This window comes from Notolabrus celidotus, chromosome 5 (assembly GCF_009762535.1).
Source record: "Notolabrus celidotus isolate fNotCel1 chromosome 5, fNotCel1.pri, whole genome shotgun sequence".
Classification (NCBI taxonomy): domain Eukaryota; kingdom Metazoa; phylum Chordata; class Actinopteri; order Labriformes; family Labridae; genus Notolabrus; species Notolabrus celidotus.
Window position 1 is genome coordinate 18,973,970 of NC_048276.1, and position 20,722 is coordinate 18,994,691.

A 20,722-nucleotide genomic window follows, 5' to 3' on the forward strand; every position below is an offset into this window, starting at 1 on the left:
CAATTGAAGTTGAAGTGTCTCTTGAAGAAAATCTGAACTCCACTGCAGTCTTTTTTGAAGACACATCTTAATTAATTATCTTTATTTAAACTCGAAAATCATTGAAAGCGAAGCCCTCTTTTACAATGACGTCAAGCATGTAAAAGAAACATTAAAATGCATGACAAGCAAATGAAAGATAAAACCTTAAAATAATGATGATCAATTAAAAAAAGACAACAATTAAAAGTAATGTTAAAACCATTGAAAGGTAATGTTAACACAAAGTTCAAACAGATACAATCAGAGGTTAAAAGTTTAAAATTAATGACTAAAAGAAACAAATGCATTCATTTTTAAAGGGCTTTGAAGTGAGTTGCAGATGCAGATGGAGTAAAAAAGGTGCAAAAAAGCCAAAGACAGATCTACCCAGCTCTGAATTAACTCTTGGAACCTGGAGAGTGAGCCAATTAATGGATCTGGTGTGTTTTGCTCCAGAGGACCAAACTAGCATAGAAGTTAAATGCAACGGTAGCATCCCAACAAGTGCTTTATAAATAAACAGGTTTGAATGTAAATTACGCCTTTCAGTCAGAGAAGACCATCCCACCATCTAATCCCACCTGAACCATTACCATGATTAGTTTTAAGTTTTCAATTCAGGTGTCTGTGGTCTATTTGATGTCTCATCCCGCCCTCTTAGAGTTAGAGTGTAGAATTTGATATTAACTCCTTCCCACCCTGGCAGAGACATGCCTTTTTATGCCTGTTTGGCATAATGGACACTAGATGATGTCAAAATGTGAATAATAAAGTCCATGCAGCGGCTGCGTTGGTCTTGGACACCAGTTGTCAAACTGGGGTGGTATTTCATGATCTCCTGGAGAGTAAGGACATACTGATTCATTGTCAGTATTGGCAAGTATCAGCTTTATAAAATAACATTATTTTGGATCTAATAGTGTTTTAATAGCCAGCATTAGGCCAAATGAAGAAATGGCATTTTTATAGTCTTTCTCTCGAGGAGTTTGATACTTAATACTTCTGTCAATAGAATAAAATCAGTGTTCAACACCTGATCTACTCCTGCATTACACCTCAAGATTCCCTGAATGTTAGTACCTCTTCTGGTTGGGACAAAATGATGTGTATTTGGATTCAAATGTATGAAAGTAAACCCTTTGTTATGAGATCAATTATCAGACCTTACTGTCCATTTCAAATCTCCCCTCACTATCTGATTCTGTATTCTTGTGTGTATCTCAGTGTCTTTAGGATCCCCCTTCTTTGCTTGTGCTGACTACTGGCATCTCGACTGGTGTCGTTTCTCTGTGCACGTTAAGCAGCTGTGGTGATGTCATGGTTAAAGAGGTGGGCGATCTAGAGATGAGTGAGTTCATGTGCTCCATCTGGGTTTTATTCCGTAAGAGGACAGAAGAGAATATGAAGGAACAGAAAATGAAAGGCTGTCCCACAGTCCCATTCCTGGCATCACTCAGCCTCATGGGAATGGACTGATTTTAATCACATCAGACTACTCTCTTTGTCTCTAACAGGAACCTATTGTCCCTCTTTTATTGCCACCTTTAATGAGGGTATTACAAGTGGCCATAAAATAGGTGTGAGGTATATCTGTCCTTCTCTGCCCTGTGTGGATGGTGCTTCTCGTACAGCATAGTAAATAGTAATTTATAACACGCAGTGCTGATTTTGTGTTAACGTCTTCCATGTGACAGTACATAATTTTGGAAAGCATGCTGTCCTCATTCTGTCAGTCAAGGATTCATCCTCTGTGAAGTGCAAGCAGTAGTGACTATAGATCTTTAATGGCACACTGGGTCTTTTTCAAGTGCAGGTCGATCCTGTGGCAAATTTATCTAACTGACTTGATGGAAGTGCAGTGTTTATTAATGTGAATGGAGGAGATAGCATCCTTTCAATAAGAGTAGGTAAGGGTTCTTTTAACTGAGAGCCTTATCTCACTGACATTCAGAACACACAGAGCTGCCCCATTTCCTTTTTATAGACCTCTAGATCTTAGGTTCAAGTTGACATTTTTAAGACTCTAGTTTAAATATATGTTTCAGATTTCTCATACACACTTATATGTCTTTACCTCTCTGCTTAAGGCACTGTACTCTTTCCAACACAGCTGCACACTCTGGGAATGTTAAACGGCTTTGTACCCCAGAAATTGTGCCAGTGTTGGCAGCTCCTGCCACAGTTTCTAGTTTATTCAATAAGAGGATAGTCTGTGCAAAGTGCCTATCAATGGCTGAGTACTTAAAGAACCCACAGGGGTATAGGATTTCCATTTCAAACTAGGCCATTTGTTTGTGTGTTTTGTGTACGTGTGTGTAAGTGTGTGCACGTGTAGCTCAGGGTGATGCTCTGTCTATCTCAGCACACAGGCTGGCTGTCTAGTCTCTGCTCTGTGGGTTACTGGGTTTGATGATAGTGTGTGCATGTGAGAGACACAGGGCCGTCTTTGTCCGTGCACTGCTTAAGCTGCTTTGTGCCTGAATGCTCCACGTGCACACAGACCTTTGTCATCATTTGAAACAAACAACCCCCTTGTGTCTGCATTGCTGTTTGCTGATGATCTGAAAACAAACAATACAACGTTGTCAGGCAGCACCCTGCTCTCGCTGGGCATCAGTAAATACTCTTCATATTTGAGAGAGGGCTGGAAAAGGCTTGTGCCTGTGACCCACGCTGATGCCTTTTGAAATGCCACAGCTAAGCTCTGCTGAGCGATGAATGACCACTGACACCAACAGACAGACTGTGCCAGGCAGATGCTCTGTTGTCCAAACAGAGAACAATATGTGAATAGGGTACAGTGACCAGCAACATGAAACTGCTGAATAATACAAGCATCTGAATGAGACACACTGTCGGTTCAATTAGTGTCATTACATGATGTTAACAAATTCATGGTCCCGGCATGGCAGTATGCTGATTACATTAACCTTCTCTTGTCTGTATCGAGCCTGCTGTGTGATAAATCTTTGAAAGATTGGGTTGTTATTTAATTTCTGGACTGTAAATTAAAATCTGGGTTGTATCCTAGCTTGCACCACCTTGCAGTCTAAGTGGATTTTATGTTAATTTGATTAGTCTTCATGCCATTACCAGACTGAAATTGAATGTGTACCAAATTTAGTAACTCTCATAAAACTTGTGTATTCTAACTTTTTAGATTTTTTTTAAATGCTTGTATTGTTCTCGTAACTATGGAGGCATTGTAGGAAAATGTACTCTTTATTTCGTCAGGGAAAAATGGTTATTTTTTATTTATACTTATTCCCACTTTTTGACTGCTAAGTCAGAAATGTACCTTATTTTTAACCTTTACAATTACTGACAAGGTTTCGAACATGCTACTTCAGAATAAAAAGAATCCTCATCTTTAAAGGGGGCTACACGGTGGTGCAATGGTTAGCGCTGTTGCCTCACAGCCAGAGGGTTCCATGTTTTGAATCCCGGTCGGGTTTTCCTTGTTCTCCCTCCGGTGCTCCTCCCACAGTCTGAAAACATGCTCAGGTTGATTGGTTTCTCTAAATTGCCCGTAGGTGTGCATGAACAAATGTCTGTCTCTACGTGTCAGCCCTGTGACAGGCTGGTGACCTGTCCAGGGTGTATTCTGCCATGCGTCCAATGACAGCTGTGATAGGCCCCAGCCCCCTGTGACCCAGAACAAGCAGTACTAATGGATGGATGGGCATCTTTAATGTTAAATCAGTCATCCCTTTCAGTTAGTCGATGGACTAATGCACTAATGATTTTTGACTGGTAAGTTACTTAAAAACTGTTCTAAATAAGTCCTTCTTTTGTCCTGTGTTGCAGGAGCACAAACAGCAAAGAAGTCTGGTATCCCAGCTCCCAGAGAAATACCTTCTACTATAACAAGAGACCGCACCTCTCTGAGGGAGCAGCTAAGGAGCTCCAGCACTAAGAGGATGGTTTCTAGTGCCAGCACCTCCAGCCTTTCAACTCTGGCAAAGCAGACACGTGCATCAACCAAGTCCCGTGGGGATGCAGAGGGCCAGGAAAGGGGCCTTTTGGAGTGCCAGGTGAAAGAGCTGCTAGCTGAGGCCAAAGCTAAGGAATTAGAGATCAGCAATCTTAGGATGGAGTTACAGCGCTGCAAAGGTAAAGCCTCCACTGCTTCCCCTTTAACTTCACCTAACACTGTCTCATGGCAAGAGCCATCTGCAGACAGAGAGCAGGGACAGGTGACAGAGGCTCTTGTCCTGGTTGGGGAGCTGAGGGAGAAGAACGGCAAGTTTCAGAGAGAGCTAGCAACGCTCAGGGAGGAGAACCAGTTGCTGAAGGAGAAGCTGCTCAGCTTGGAGGCCTCTCCTCTATCTAGTACAAACACAAACAGCCCCACCAAGCCTTTGGTTAACGGTCTGCCCTCAGACTCAAACTCCTCCACCCCACAACAGGACAGTCTCCCTTCAAATGCCAGCCTTCTTAAAACCTCTGTTTCCTCAAGCTCAGACGTCACCAAGGACTCACCATCACCTGACTCCTCTGAGTTTGAGAAAATTCCCTCCCGGTCAGAATCTCTGAGCAGTGGTGTGAGTGGGGAGGCCAGCACAGTGGGGGCACTCACCAATTCAGGGAAAGATATGTCAGTGCAGAGTCTGACCGAACAGATTCATAAGATGGAAGAGAGCCACCACAGCACAGCCGAGGAGCTGCAGGCAACTCTGCAAGAGCTGGCTGACCAGCAGCAAGTGGTGCAGGAGCTGACTGCTGAAAACGAGCGTCTGGCAGAGGCAAAACGCCTGCTGCAGGCCTCACTTCAACAGCAGAGAGAGCGAGTGGAGATGATGGCCCAGAAGAATGAAGCACTGGCTGGGAGACTTGAGGAGCAGGCCCAAGCTCAGGCCCAGAGGGAGGAGGAGCTGGGGAACCAAGGGCCTCGACTAGCTGAGGTGGAGCAGAGATACTCCGAGCTGATTGAGGGCTCGCGATTTGAACGAGAGAAGCTAGTGGACATCCAGCAGCAGCTGACGGGTAGCCTGCGGGCTCTCGAGGAGGAGCACCAGGAGGCCCAGGGCCAAGTGTGCTCTCTCAGAGAGGAGATGGACAGGCTGCAAGCCCAGCTGGACAGGGAGCTGGAGGCCCGAGGTCAGGCTGAACAAGTTGCAGAGGAGCAGAGGGCATCAGCAGACTTTCTTAGACTGGAAAACAGCAGACTGAAGGCACAGGTAGACATTGAGAGGCAAAAAGTGGGTGAGCTTAAGGCCATGCAGAGTGCCAGTGACAGCACTGAGGTGCAGAACCTGCTGAAGACAGCCCACACTGAGAGAGACAGACTGGAGACAGAGCTGACTGAGCTGAGGCAAGAGCTGCTGCAGGCCAAGGCTGAGACTGAGCATGTGCGAGCCACAATGTCCAAGGTAGGAGGGTTGTGTGATTACATCTCAATTTCAGTTTTTTTAATTCCCGATAATTGGAGTCTGCTGTTTAATAACAGTACATGTATGTGCATTATAAAGAGAATACTGAATGTTTTAGATCTTTTCAAACATTCATTTATAGTAATTGAGGAAGAACACAAGTAAAGACATTTATCTCTGAATAAAGCTCATGTTGTTTCTTTGAAGACAATATTTGACACTTTTGTTTTCAGCAAAGATTCAGATTAATCAGTTTGAAACGGGACAACTGTATGTAGGTTAGAGAATGTCCATTCACAGTTCAAACATTTTCCACTCGGTTGCTTCTTTTGTGTTGTACCAAGCGATGCATGTACAATCCAGGACTTGAAGTATATGTGACTCACTGTGTTAATAAAACTTATGGAGCTCATTAGTCGAGCTGAGTTTGACAAAGCTATCAGGAATTCCCGAAAAGAACAATCTCTCCGTCTAAAATTACTGTAAACTATGAAAAGGCAAAGGAAGCAGCTCACTCGTCTGGAAACAGTTAATTTATTTGTGCTAGATGTTGTTCTTGAAAATGCAGTCCTTTTCATGAACTGATTTGAAAGAGACCAAAATGCTCCAGTACAGTACAGCACTCTATCAGTGTACCATCCTTGCAATTGCTAATGTTTAAAAAGTTATGGGGGGAAAAATGGCATTATTAATAATTCTTGACTTAGTCACCTCCTGAGGACCAACATTTTCCAAACACTCCCATTAATCAGGCCTTACAGCTGGTATTGGGTTCTCTCTCACCACCACAGAACATGAACTCTTGTTCACTTAAATCACTTTCAGATGTTTCTCAGTTGTCAGTTTGGTTTTCCCCTCAACTACCACAACACCACAGAGGCTGGGGCAGTGGGGGTTTGTGGGCATGTTAGCGGTTGTTGACTCCAAAGTGAGGCGTGTCACCATCAGTTTATTAATGCCGTCACAGTTGGACTGTGAATGCTGTGCCAGCAGAAGGGTGGTCCGCCAGTGTATGACTCTGTGAGTCACGCTCCTGTCCTCTGCCACATTGGTGTGAGGGTGAGGCAACTCATAACTTCACCACTAAGCGTCTTAATCAATCAGAGCCATGCGGTGTCACTTTGAGAGTGTTACAGATGCACAACTTACTTATTTTAGTACAATATGCTCACAGAGATCTGATTCACAGGGACATTTCTAAGCAAAGCAGTCATAATAATCTTCAGTGTCACCTTTAAAGTCACCTTCACTACATCCAAAAGGCCATTTTCAGACATTGTTATAGCCAACGTTACATAGCTTTTATAGTTGCTTAGTTCTAAATGATTGCAATGTGTCTAGTTTTTCAGTATTTCATCGCTTTAGTTTTTGTTTACAAACCAAGTAAGAAGCATTATATGACCTGAACAGTACAGGAGCAGCTTTTTTAAAGAACTGAAAGATATCATGAGAATATTGTCACCAGCTGAATGTTTTTGATAGTTTGTTTGGTTTAGTCTTTGTGCTGCTTTGATGAATTTGTTTATTCTCCCAGTGATAATGATATCTTTGTAAAGGCCTGTTTTTATTGGAAAAGTGTGTGTGCTGTTTTGATTTCATTTATGATACAACAGTCATTCAGAACAGTTTACGTCAATAGCAATAAGATTGTAAATGTTAAATTGACTCTATTCTATATAGCACTTTTTCTCATCTTTTGACCACTCAAAGCGCCTTTACATTACATGTCACATTCAGTCATTCACACCACATTCACACACTGATGACCTTCTGATTGAGAGATGGCCAACTCGACGAGAAAGACATAAAACATATTTATAAAGCACCTTTCAAAATATAATGACATAGTGCTCTAAAACAAGTAAGTGCACAAGAAAGTGGGCAATGGGACAACCAAAAAGCGTTAAAAGTCACATAATAACATTGAAGTGTGAAAACAAAAAATATGATCACAAGTATATGGAGTTTTTTAAAGGTGGCTTTTTTTAAAGGGCTTGAAAAAGAAACAGAGTTTGCAGCCCTGATCCTCAGACAGTTTATGTCAAGGTCAAGGAGCCCTTATTACATCAGTTCTTTTACCTTTGTTTGGTCATTTAGATGTCAGAACAACAAGGTGAGACCCAGCAGGGTGCAGGAGTGCAAACGCTAAAGGTAGATCTGATAAAAGCCCAGTGCTGTAATCATCAACCACCTCCAGTTGTGTGGCTAACAACAGTAAATAAACTAACAAATTTATAAATCTAATAAACTTGTATACAAACACAACCAACATTGCAATGTGACAAATGCTCATAGGTTGTCATATTAGGAAAAAATAAGACTCATTATGGATACTTTAAATAAAAAAATAGTGTATTAAGTCTAGTTTAGCATTGTAAATCAAATTTTGCTCTAAGTTTTGCGCACATTAACTTATGTTTGTTATTCTACATTTATGGAAACTTCACAACTTGTCATGTAATAGTTTAAAAGAAAAAGCAACCTCAAGATTAAATGGAAACTGCACCACAACAGTGCCTGAATGATATCATAAATCATCCTGTCTTGAGCCAAGAGTGACTTAAGTGCTTCCATCTAACAAGAACAGTGACGCAATTCATTAAGCAATGCCTTTTTTAAAAATTCATTTCTCCTCTTAACCCAACTTAATCTCACAAATGTGCACATACACAGGTGGAGGCCAAATGCCAGCAGATTCAGGAGCGGGCAGAGAATAGGGAGCAGGAGCTCAGCAGTAGAGTGACTTCTCTGGATGAGGCGGGAATCCAGGCTGAGAACCAGGTGAAGGAGCTGAAGGAGACTATCTTTGAACTGGAGGACCAGGTGGAGCAGCAGAGGGCTGTGAACTGCCACACCAACCAAGCCGTCCTGGATATGGAGAGTATGTGCTCTTCTGTGGCTGTTCTGGGCTCGGTTGCTTCGTAGGGTGTCTGACCATGCAGTCTTTAGTGTAATGTGTAATGAATATTTTAGTTAGTGGTCATAATAAGTCTGTGCTTTTAATACAATGTGGTAGACAAAGAAACACAGCCATGATAAGGGTGAAGCTGAAACTAGAGATCCAAATTAAAGTATTCTCTGTTATCGATCTTTAGAAATGCTAATGCTCAATTATCAATTACTTGTTTGCAAAAACAATAACATGTGTTTTTCCCCTAAATTATAGATTTTCCACTACAATATATGCATTTAATGGACAGTATTACATAGTAACATATAGAGACATACAAACTGTTTGTCATGTTGATTATCAAGAGAAGATATCTCAATGGACAAATAGTCATATAAAGTGAGACTGAAACTACTAAATGTGGAAATGCTGCAACAAAAGAACTCCCATTTTTCTTCCTACTTTGTCTTATTAAGAAAATGGTCAGGTGTCAGGGAGCGCAACCAGGTCACAATCAGTCTGGCTGCAGAAATCACATACTCAGATGTTGCTGGTATGCCAGCTTTGCCAGTCTGGAAAACCTCTCTGCATTGGTCAGCCTTCATACAGTTAGGATTTACTGCATCAGTTTTAGCCAAGTGTTATTTGTGACTTACTTAATGGACAGGAGTCTTAGTGTGTATGAAATACACACAGCAATACGAGGACAGACCAACACATCCATCTCTGACTTGCCATCAATGCATTTGGCAAGTGTTCCAGGACATTGCTGGATTCGCTGTCTTTGCACAAGCTGTTATGAATCACAGCTGATGAGATCGGCCTGATACTAATATCAGTGCAGTGATGAAATGTTTCAAGAAACATCTAATATCATCCAAAAGGAATTGTTTGTTTTATTGCATTCATGGAATCAATCACTGGCTGTGCCTTCACTAAACAGAAAACAGTGTAGTTTACTTGTGAATTCTGTGTTTTATTAATGAATCTTTGCCTGAGTCTACAGGATGTCAAAGCCTGCAGGTCTCAAAAACCTTGAATTTGTCATTGCAGATCTTGTCAAAAAGCTGGAGGAGCAGAAAGCTGAAGCGGAGCGACAACTGAAAGTCTTGACTAGACAGATAAAGGTGAAGCTCTTGTGGTGCCAGCTTTTTTTAGATATACTAAAGGGGCTTTAATATTTCATACTGTAGAAGTCTTGGTGACTCACTAAGCTATTTTCATCATGTATCATGTAATAGTGACATCCTGGGCTCAGTTCTACCTTTGTAACACAGATTCCTGTATTTTTCTTGCTCTCTCCTTTTACATTTAGTAAAATTACACTGAAGACCAATGAACTATTTTTGACATAGTACAACTCATATTCCAGAAGAGTTGGGACGCTGTGTACAATGTTAATAATAATAGAATTTAATGATTTGCAAATCATGTATAGCGTTCATATAACTAGGAGTAGTGCAAAGACAAGATATTAGATGTGTAAATCGAAAAATGTTATTGTTTTATGAAAAATATGCACTTATTTTGAATTCTCTGCAAGCAGCAGGTTACAGAACAGTTGGGCATGCATGTTTATCATCATGTTGAATCCCCTCTTCTTTTTTTTAAGATACTTTTTTTTATAGCTTTTTCAGAAGAGATAGAACATTCAAAAGGTTAACAAAGAAGAACAATACCCCCCTCCCCCATCCCATTCTACAAAAAACAAAAATTAACAGAAAAACAAACAAACAAACAAAACAAACACACACACATCATCTGTGTAGCACTCTAAATTACATATTGCTATGGTCATCCTTTTGTGCAATTATATTGTGTGATTAAAAGGCAAAGGCATTGAGGTGTCATGTGGGTCTTCTAAGAGCCGTGATGTAGTTAAGAAAGGGCTGCCATATCAGTTTGAATCTGGTTGTTTTGCCCAACAACTTATATCTGATCCTCTCCATATATAAGGTAATCCCCTCTTCTTTTAATGACACTTTGCATAATTAGAATTAAATTTAGGGCTATTTCACACAGACATCTGACCAAATCCAAAGTCAGTCTATGTCTATAGCTGCATCTACCTGTTCAGTACTTAAAATATCTGTACATTTGTGTCTTGAGGATGAAAAAGAGGAGTGGCGTCGGTTCCAGGCGGACCTTCAGACAGCAGTGGTGGTGGCCAACGACATCAAGGTGGAGGCTCAGCAGGAGCTGCGTACACTCAGAAGGCAACTGCAGGAGGAGCAGGATCGCAGTGCCAAGCTTTCAACAGACCTTGAGGTCCTGCAGGGAGTCAGGTACAGTCCTCACTGTACTCCTTTTTTGTTTGTCGACTCGTCTAAAACTCCTCGACTCCCCTGTTCAGCATTGGGCTGCAGTTTCTTTCTCTGTGTACATAATGTGGATGATATACCTGCCAGAGTCTTGCCATATCCCCATCCAGGGTTGAATAGATTTTACACCTTTAGCTTTGAAATCCAAGAATCTCTTGCTTAAGAGGCTTCAAACATTCCTGTTATCAGCAGATGTTTTTTTGTGATTGCTTAGTTTACAGCATTTCACAAGATTAAATCCTTAGAGTTCAGAGTTTAAGTTCCTGGGATTTGGCAGACTCTGTTGGTAAATTAGCAGTCTCCTGCAGTATTTCCCTCTGTGTATTCTACTCCTTTAAGCTGCTGCCCTCTCTATCTCCTTCTACCACACTGATCTTAGCCCCATAGTGATATTCAAACCTCAGGGTCCATGTTAAATTACATTACATCAATCAGAAGAGATTATTTTGATTGTTTATGAAGGCAGATCTGTTCTGAGAAAAAAAGCTCAAATTTGTCAGATGCAACACTGAAGTCGGTATTGTACTGTCCTCACTCCACTTTTTGGTGAAAATATTTCACACTGATGTATTATGCTCTTTAAGATTTTATGTAGTGTTTTTGCACTGCGTGCAGCAATGTTATTGGTGTATCTAAAGAGTGTGTTGCATTGTTTTGCGTGTTTATGCTCTTTATAAGTGTTTTATAAGCATGCAAATGCTGTGGTGTTTCTCACAGTTTATCCATTACATTATCATGCCAGGTCAAATACTTTCTGTGGCAGGGGATTGAATTAGGGACTGTAAAGCACTTGTTTAGCTAGTGTGCCCAGTCATTTAAGCAATGCTAATGATCTCTAAATAGTTACTACACAATACTTTACTGTATGTTCATCACCTCATAAACCTCATGAGAGTAGTTTTGTAGAGGAAATAGTGGTATTTGGTGTAATACCAAATATGACCTGTTGAATCTAACACAGGTTATGTGGATTTTAAAATTATGTAACTGGTTTTAGATTCTGGCTAAATCAGTGAACTTTCCCCAAAGATTAGCTGTTACACTGCGTCCGCTTCCAACGTCCAGCAGCTCCCTCTGATGACTCTGTCAAAGATGTCCCTCTGACAAGCCTCTCTTTGTAAAGTCCAGGTGAGTTCCCTGCCCTGTCAGCCCTCTCTGATCCAGGCCGCCTCTCCCTGCCCTGTGTGCTGCCGCTGCTGTTCACTGACCCCCTTATCTGTGTTTGGCTTCATGTTGCTGCTTTAGCCTGTCTGACTCTGTCTGTCTTTCCATATTGCTGGCCAACTGCACATTCAGGACTATTTTTCCTCTTTTGGTTTGCTTTGCCTCGTTCTTTAAACCTGATGTTCAAGTAGATGTATCTGGTGCCACCTGCTGTTCTTTGAATGAATAACCCTACCAACTGTTTTGGTTAAATGGCAGGATGGTCTGCATGGCATGACTGGATAAAACTCATGCAATGCATCATCTGCTACAGATACATTTGCATAGAGTCTTCATCACGGGTGATTTAATAAACTAGATATTACAAGTGATCTAATTAATCCAATGAGGTATGCATGATCACAGTTTTTAAACGTCAAGAAGCACCTAGAGGTCTGCTTCATGATAACAAATTACAGACAAAATGAAAGCTATCAATTTTTGCTTCAAACATTTAGTGCACATGTAGTGTTAAAACATGCCGTTGTTATATTGAGTAGTTCACCCCCCCCTTTTTTTCATTTCAGGTTAAGCACCGGAGCCACTTTTGATACCAAGACAGCGGTAGAAGGGCACTAGAAAATTGCCCCCATCTCAACACCACATGAAGACAGTGTTATCCTTGCACTTATCACCTTTCTATGTCTTTTAAAATGTGTTAAAGTCTCATGATGATCCACCATGACCAGTGTAGATGCAGTACACAGTCTTGTGACAGTGTGGATTCTTTTCCAATGATAGTTAATCTTTTTTATTTCTCAATGAATGTATTCTGTCTCTGTAAGTATCTTAACCTCAGTTGAAGAAAATGCCATCTGTTTGAAAGACTCTTTCATACTGTGTAAAACTGATTTGTGCCTTTTAGAGAGAGGTTTGAAGGGAGTAAGTGACCTGTGCAAAATGCACCATGAAAAAAGCAGGATGAGGGGAAAAATTACGTTGTAAAATGTTAAGTCAAAGGCAAAGCTGTTACAGATTTCTTGCAGTTTGAAAATCAGTTTGTGCCATTGTAGGGCCAAAACAATGCAGCTGAATTTCCCTGCAGAACCAGTCCAGTTGATGGTTTAACAAGGAAACAAGAGGACGTATGTTTTTGTATATGGTGGACATCCCATTTGTGCTTCCTGCAATAACTGTCATTGTGAACTCAGTTTGTTAACTCTATATCTCAACATTTACAAAATCCATTTTGAGATTTAAGTTGGGCTTGGGCCCCGCAGCTGGAAACGGACAGGATACAGTGTCACATTCAGCCAGTAGGTGGCACTGTTACACATATAATTAGGATATACGGGTGACATCCATGTGGACACACTTTAATCATCTGCTCTTTTACTATGTGTATTGTATTTTTGATGATTGCAAAATAGCTTTTTAACTTACAGAGTATTATTTCCATCTACTGGTTACAGAAACAGGATGACTTTAATGAAAGCCATTTAGCCAACCCAGAGCACTGCCAAAATTAGATCTTAGGACTGACACAGACAGCTGTACCTCAGAGTTATCTTTTGCTCTCCACAGATGTACCAAAAGGTTGATGGTCCAATTTAACACAAAGACTGAGAATACTGTGTTACAGGCTGCTGAGTTTATTATTCTCCCTATAAGGCACCACTGTGAGATAAGTTAAATTCATGTTCTATGACTGCAACAGTACTGACAAGTTCACAGAATTAACCGCATAGACTTTCAATACTGGCTGTTGATCAATCCTGATCACTGTTTGACATCTTCAGAGATTTTTCCAGCATCTTTTTTAATGTTCCCGACCCTGACATGTTCTGATGTCATTTTAAAAGTTATTTCACTTATTTCATCCTCGAGCCAAACTTACACAGTAATCTGTAACGTTATAGTATAGTAACATATTCTGGGATCTCAGGTTATTCTCCAATTCCTGTTTGAACAAGATATTCAATTTGTGCATTTTTATTTAAAGCCATATTTGTATACCGGGTATTTAGATACTGGTGCGGAAAATGTTATCATTTGGATACATCTTAAAAAAATAAAGATGAGACGATGGTGGTAGATCATTATTTGTCTTAGTAAAGCCCTTTAATGAACATTACAGTGAATGTGCTGTTTATTTATTCTGCAAAGAAAGACTTGGAAGTCTTGTGACTGTTTGTTTGCTTGTGAAGGAATACATTGAAGTGTAATGTATGATTGTTTGACTGTTGTTCATTAGACAAATGAATAAAATGAAACTGCACCAGTCGCACTATGGTTGTGTATCTCTTTAAGTCTGCACACTCTTGGGGTGAATTGAGTGCAATGCTTGAGTCAGAAACTCCTGAATCATTCATTGCTCATCCATCACTGATAAGATAGTCCAAATCCCTCACTCTGTAGCCTCGAGTCCAAAGTTCAGTCTAGGGGTATGGGTTAAAAGTGTCTCTTTGATTGGATTGCTCATAATAGAAGTTACTAATTCAGACCTTTGAACTGGTTTGGAGCTCAAACTTCAACTTTGACCCCATGACTCTGTTTGGTCATCCTGCAAAGTAAACAAAAAAAGTGAGGGCTTTGTGTCTCATCTCTCCTTGGTGTATCTTTTGTATATGTCTCTACACAGCAACCCCTTTCCATTGTGTCTGTTAGGTCCCAAAGTGATGAGGTGAGGGGGTCCGACTCCGATAACAACCGGCACTGGTGCGGCATCTCCATGATCCCAACCCCACCCACAGACGCCAGCGGAGATACTGACTCAGATCCCGGAGCTACTGTCAAATCCCTCATAAAGTCCTTTGATACAGGACAGAGTGAGCATCAAGCACCTGAATACACAAACACACAAACACACACACACACACACACACACGCACACACACACACACACACACACACACACACACACACACACACACACACACACACAAATAGATACTCAAACAGGGGAATCCCAACACAATGTTATGTAACTATAGAGGACAACAGCTGGTGAGATCTACAGTGAGAATTTCTGTCATTTTTCTGCAGCAGAGTCATGTTGAGTACAATGTGTAGTTGTGTAGTTGTGGATAACTGTCAGGCCTTGACTGACCCCAGACAGGATGGAGGGTTTATCTGTTTTTCTATTTATTAAAACATTTGATGATCCTAAAACTTTGAGTTGGATAAATATATGTTTAATGAGGAGGTACACTTTATAAATAGTTTTAGTTACAGCAGCTCTAAGGTAACGGTTATTGACACAGGGTTTGTGCATTTTCACAGCATATTCTAACCACAGAAAATTAAAACATAAAATGTTAGCATTACATGACAAGAACATAGAACTGGTTCCAATAATAATGCAATGTACTTTGCATTTTGTAGTACTGCTTTGTACTGTAATCACACGTTTCTGCCAAACCTTTTTTCTATTATCAATCCATAAACTACTCCCCCTGAACAAAACAAAACAAAGCAACAATACATGGGAATTAAAAAGTTCTAAATGGAGGGTCCATCTTGTTAGTTGTTGTACAATCTTATTTAATGTAATATTACAGCTCTGACAGTGTCCATCTATATGAAGCTCATCGTCACTATTTGGAGGAGTGCATGAAATAAGTTTGAATGCTCTGATGCTAACTGTTTGTTACCAAGGCTAAAGCCATGTTGTATTCACCGGACTATATAACAATAACAGGTGGCTAGAATATTTAAGCAATGCAATCCATTACAACATCATCACATATATTTTTATATTGCCCTATTAATTTGTCAACAAAACCTAACATGACAGACACCATGAAAATATACTTTATGGAATCACACTGCATGAGAAAAGGGCATAACAATGCAAAGACAATAAAAATCGGTTTGTTTAATAACACATAATTAAATAATTACAGTAAATGCCAACTACAGGTGTAAGACAGTTTTTGATGCTAAAAATATATTTAAGCTTTGATACCTTGTGCTCTGCCATAGAGCTAACTGTTGTTTGCTACATATTGTCATGTTTTTCTGATGCATGTTTGAAATGTTAGTTTTTCTTTGCTCTTAGTTCTGTTAGAGACGTGTTGGAGTCACTTTCTGTTTGCCTTTCATTGTTTCAACTACCACTGCATACTGCTGCTTGAATTATGTTTGTTTTAGAGGAACATACTCTCTTTCAGGTTATTTCCAGTAATTATGCTGAAGTCTGAAAATAGATGTTTCTTTTTAGTTGATATTAAAATTGTATTTGAAGCTTGATGCAGTTTTCAGGGGTTATATTATCTGATCTTTCAGATGGCCCAGCCCACACAATTCAAATGCATTCTTCCCAAAGAAGCCCACTGAGTGGGATCCCTGTACGCACTGCACCTGCTGCTGCTGTCTCCCCTATCCAGGTATACCTCGAGTTATTTTCATTTTCAAATGTCAAATAGACAGCTTTGAGTTAATCCCTTTTCACACTCTGATATGTTTTCTCTTCTTTCAGAGACAGACATTCATAAAGCCTCTATCAAAGACTTTGGAAAAAAGAATCAATCATGGGGAATTCTCGCATCAGTATGGTAGGTGACACAAAAATGATTCCAAGAGGTTTCATTTACTGCAACGGGATAAGAGGAAGAGATGATAGATGGATGAATGTCTGTTTAAACATATTACCTTTTGGAGTCATACTGAAACAAGCCAGCAAAAGTCCCACAATGAGTCAGAGTCTTTCAAAATGAGGGAGGCTGACATGTCAGAAGTTCCTCACAGAGTTTAAAAAAAGATGATGGTAGAGATGCAAACATCCAACAACTAGTACTGCTGTTATGTGGGCAGTGTTATGATTTCACTCTGACAGAGTAAATACTGTAAACGCAGTGACTGAATTTTTAAACTGTGTTTCCACACTGAACAGATGTTTCTACTCCTGAGTTGACTGAGAAACATAAGATAACTTGAGCATTGAAACTAGAGTTTTGAAACAATTACATTTAATTAATCACTGAATTTCAACAGTTAATCAGCATTAACTGCTTTTTTAATCTCATGTCTAAAATTCCATTATTTGCAGATTTTATGTCTGTGTTAACAATGTTAAGCAATTCCTACCTATGGCTTGATTTTGGAATTATGAATGCAATGAAATGTACACTCCAAAATAGTGCTCTACCAGCTTTTGTGATGACAGACTTCAGCCCGATAAGTTGCACCTGTATGCATAGTTTGTAGATGATAGCTCAACTTGAAGTAAGTTGGTGATATTTTAATTCCATTGACACAAAGTGCAGTTTACTTTTACAATACAAAGTGAGCCGTCTGGGGTTTATTTGAAGTGAAATTTGCCATTCAGAAGCACAGTGATGGAGTTATTGTCCATCACGTAACAGTAGGAAGCAGGGAGATACTGCGTCAGCTTAATAGCACGCATCTGAAAAAAACAACTTGTTATTTTCAGATGCGTTAGCACTGACTTTTACTGAAACATTTGGTCGTAATGGTTTTGAATGTTTCACATTATATTTCATTACATTAGATTATGATGTATTATTGCATCACTGCTCTGATCTTGTTTACCCTCTAGTCATTTGTGAGAGTACAACTTGACTACCGAGTCCTATTCAGGTTCATTTTGGTATGGACTACAGCAAAGACCTATTCAAACAAGACAAGGTTTTTTAAGGTTAGAAGAAACAAAGCTATAAACCTAAGATGACATTAATCTGTAGACTGTAATATTGTATTTTGGGATCTTTAACCTTGTATACTTATATCTAAGTTACACACGTTCATTTATATTTAAGTACAATTAATTTTTTGATTAGTGCCATTTGAAATCCTACTCATGTTTTGTTGTATCCTTGTTTCGATGTAAAGCTGTTTACTATTTGATTTGTCAAGGTGAGCTTTAAAAAATGTGATCATGACTCCCCGGTTCTTTATCCCCTCTGCACCTTTGTCTTTGCCCCCTCCTTTCCCTCTGTTCTTGGCCTTCCTAGATAAGTTGTCAGGTTGCGGTGAAGACCTCAAACCCACCAGCCTAATGAGGAAGAGCCCTTCTTTAGAGTCTGTAATCAAAACGCCATCCTTGTTTAGCAGTCGCACATCTCCCTTCAGCTACAACCGGGAAAACAGCAAGCTCAGGTTGGCATACGTCTCTTATCTTGTCTGTTAATGAGTTGTTTGAAAATTTAGTGAGTTATCCTCATTGAACCATGATCTGTGAGAATTAAAGAACACTAATGGACCAAATCTGGATTTCAATGGTTAGTAATGGAGTTGAAAATTAGATTTCAAAAAAATGTGTATTGGGATTTTTTGGGGTTCTGGCACTTTTGGATAATTGAATATGCCCCAGGTCAAACTGACCCAGGAACATTATTGCTGTTGTTAGTTTTACCCCACGTTTAGTTTAGTTTTGACAAACACTCAGCTAGGTGACAGCAGGTTACACTTGAGGTAGATGACTCAGTGTTCAGGTTTATATCAACATGTTGTCACAATGGGATGGTGAAGCTGAAGTACTCGAATAATCAAACTGGACAACACACCCCCAGTGCAAACAACGTTATGCATTGTTTACATTAATACACTGTACTGTCAGTGATCTGGAAACCAGAGCACCTGTCTGACCTGCCTCACCTCTTCATCCTATAGTCTCATGATATCATTAAGCTCACAGACCATCTGTGTTTACAGTATTATCTGTCTGACTGTCTGTCTGACTGTAAATCTGGATGGTGTAGCTATTTATAAGTTTGTCTAAATCTTCATGTGGTTCACTGCATTGCAAATCCTCACAGGCCTTTTCTAGAATTACATGTAGCTGCTGTATCTGATAAATGTATGTGTCCTCTTCCAATGTGATTGCTTGGACAGGGTCTCAGTGCTTCAGGCCTTGTGGTGCCTCAGACAGAGAAATAATGAATTTAACAGCAGAGCTGCGCTGACGTGTGAAATGTTTACCATGCACAGAGCAATGACCGTGTCTCAGGGTCTTCCCATGGCCTCAGCTCCAGCACAAACCCCAGGGAGGAGACCTTCTGAATAATGCAGCAGATTGGCACAACAATCTGTTCTAACTAATCATAAATCAGACGTGCAATGGCGCTATCAGTATAGTGTGTATTGACATTTGAGCTAGGCCTATAGAGGTAGAATGGCATAATTAAGCAGGGGAGTCTGTGTTAAAGCTTGAAATCTCACGCTTACAGCCAGACCGAACGTTAAGCTTTGCATTGTTGGCTTCACTCCAGAATAATCCAGAGTAAGCTCTGAACTGAAATGCAAATATGCAGAACTTCAAAGAAGGTTCAATGTCAGAACGATCGTACAAGATAAAGCAGCAGAAGTCCCTTTTGTGATAAAGATCCATGACTTCTGAGAAGTGCTATTCAGAGAAAAAACATTTGTACATTGGATTAATTAGTAGAACAGAGGAGGAGCATTGAAGAACTATATAAAAAGGTCATTTGAACATCTTTGATATGGAAATGTATTTTTTATTTTTTTTTATTACTTCAAACTTTGGGCTAATTTTCAGTGTCATGCTGGTGGCATAGATCCTTTTTGTAATGATGCCTTCTTGTAATGTTTGAAGGTCCAGAATTTTACTAATACCACAGATTTGTTATTAAATCTAAGTTTTAGATTAGATGTCTTAAACATTTTAAAAAGAACACGTTTCCAGACAGGTCTGGACTTATTTCACACATTTGTTACATTTTGTGGTTGTTTTTAGCTCTCAACTGGACTGACTTTCATTCAAATTTATCCTGAATTTAAATTCTAACAAAATATAAAATAACTAAAAGCTTAAGTCTCTAAAGCACCATCAAGAGATATTTGAAAGTAGTCATCTGTTTTTTTTACTACGACCATTTCAGAGCTAGTTTTGGACATTTTAAAACGGTTTAACCCGGAGGAAGTTTTAGTCTTGCATAATGCTAACTTAACTAAACAAAGCTTTACACTATGAGATAACTAAAGTTGTATGATTATGTTGTTAATAAAGCCTATGAAACTTTGGGTACGTTCAAGTTTATGTGAGGACAATCAGACATTACACTTTCTAAAGTTTGAAAGACAAACTTTAATGGTCTCTGTGTCTTTCTCTCTCCCTGTATGTGACTGCGGTTCATGTTTCCCTGGTGACAGTGTGGAAAGAAAGGACCCCTTGGCTGCACTGGCGCGGGAGTATGGAGGATCTAAGAGAAACGCTTTACTGAAGTGGTGCCAGAAGAAAACAGAAGGCTATCCGGTAGGGATCAGAGGCCAGAGACCTCTATCAAGTTCAAGTCCACTTTCACACTCTGCATGGTTATGTTGCCTTTATGCAGCATTGGTCAGGCTATTCCCTCAGGTTCTGTACCTTTTAAATATCTAAGCTATCATTTCGGTGTTAGACTGTTGTGGCAGCTAACTGTGATTGCAGACACATCATTCACCCACCTGTCACTGGGGATATGAAGTCAGTGTGGCACTAAGGTAATGGAAACAATGAAGCAAAGCACTCAGTGTTATAGACACACTGGAATTATTCATGTGTGTATTTATACAGCTACCTTTGCTTTTATGCATGTTCTCTTATTTATGCATTGTTATTGTGTTGTGTCCCCATCTGTTTTCCCTGCTTCCATGGAGCCAAGTGCTGACAATCACAGAGCTTAGCTGCTCCCCTTAATACCCAGTTTAAGGATCCCATTAAACCCAGGAGGATTACTGATTTGCCCATGTAATCATCATGTTTATGTGCCAGCATGCCAGCTATTGCTAAAACTCTTACTACTAAGCAGACCGGCCCCTGCATGCAAACTCTACAAGCAGAAGTCATTTCAGCTCTCTAATCATTGTGCTAGAACATTGATATTAGAAGTAAACATAAGTGACAATGTCTGTGCTGTTTACTTAGATTATTAGCATGTGGCTCTGGCTTGACTGAGTATGACAAGTTACTGGTGGCTATTACTTTAAATAGACACAGCTTTCTCTGCGATAAA

At 39.9% G+C, this 20,722-nt stretch overlaps 1 protein-coding gene across 2 annotated transcripts in view; it reads left to right on the forward strand.

The window, feature by feature from the left end:
- Nucleotides 1-20,722, forward strand: part of specc1 (sperm antigen with calponin homology and coiled-coil domains 1) — an 88,661-nt gene that overhangs the window by 42,401 nt on the left and 25,538 nt on the right. For both annotated transcript variants that reach the window (XM_034683520.1, XM_034683521.1), the window contains 9 exons: nucleotides 3,829-5,393; nucleotides 8,067-8,274; nucleotides 9,337-9,410; nucleotides 10,393-10,568; nucleotides 14,415-14,575; nucleotides 16,035-16,135; nucleotides 16,228-16,303; nucleotides 17,723-17,867; nucleotides 19,881-19,983. In XM_034683520.1, the coding sequence (XP_034539411.1) occupies nucleotides 3,829-5,393; nucleotides 8,067-8,274; nucleotides 9,337-9,410; nucleotides 10,393-10,568; nucleotides 14,415-14,575; nucleotides 16,035-16,135; nucleotides 16,228-16,303; nucleotides 17,723-17,867; nucleotides 19,881-19,983 (2,609 nt within the window). The remainder of the gene's footprint in view (nucleotides 1-3,828; nucleotides 5,394-8,066; nucleotides 8,275-9,336; nucleotides 9,411-10,392; nucleotides 10,569-14,414; nucleotides 14,576-16,034; nucleotides 16,136-16,227; nucleotides 16,304-17,722; nucleotides 17,868-19,880; nucleotides 19,984-20,722) is intronic.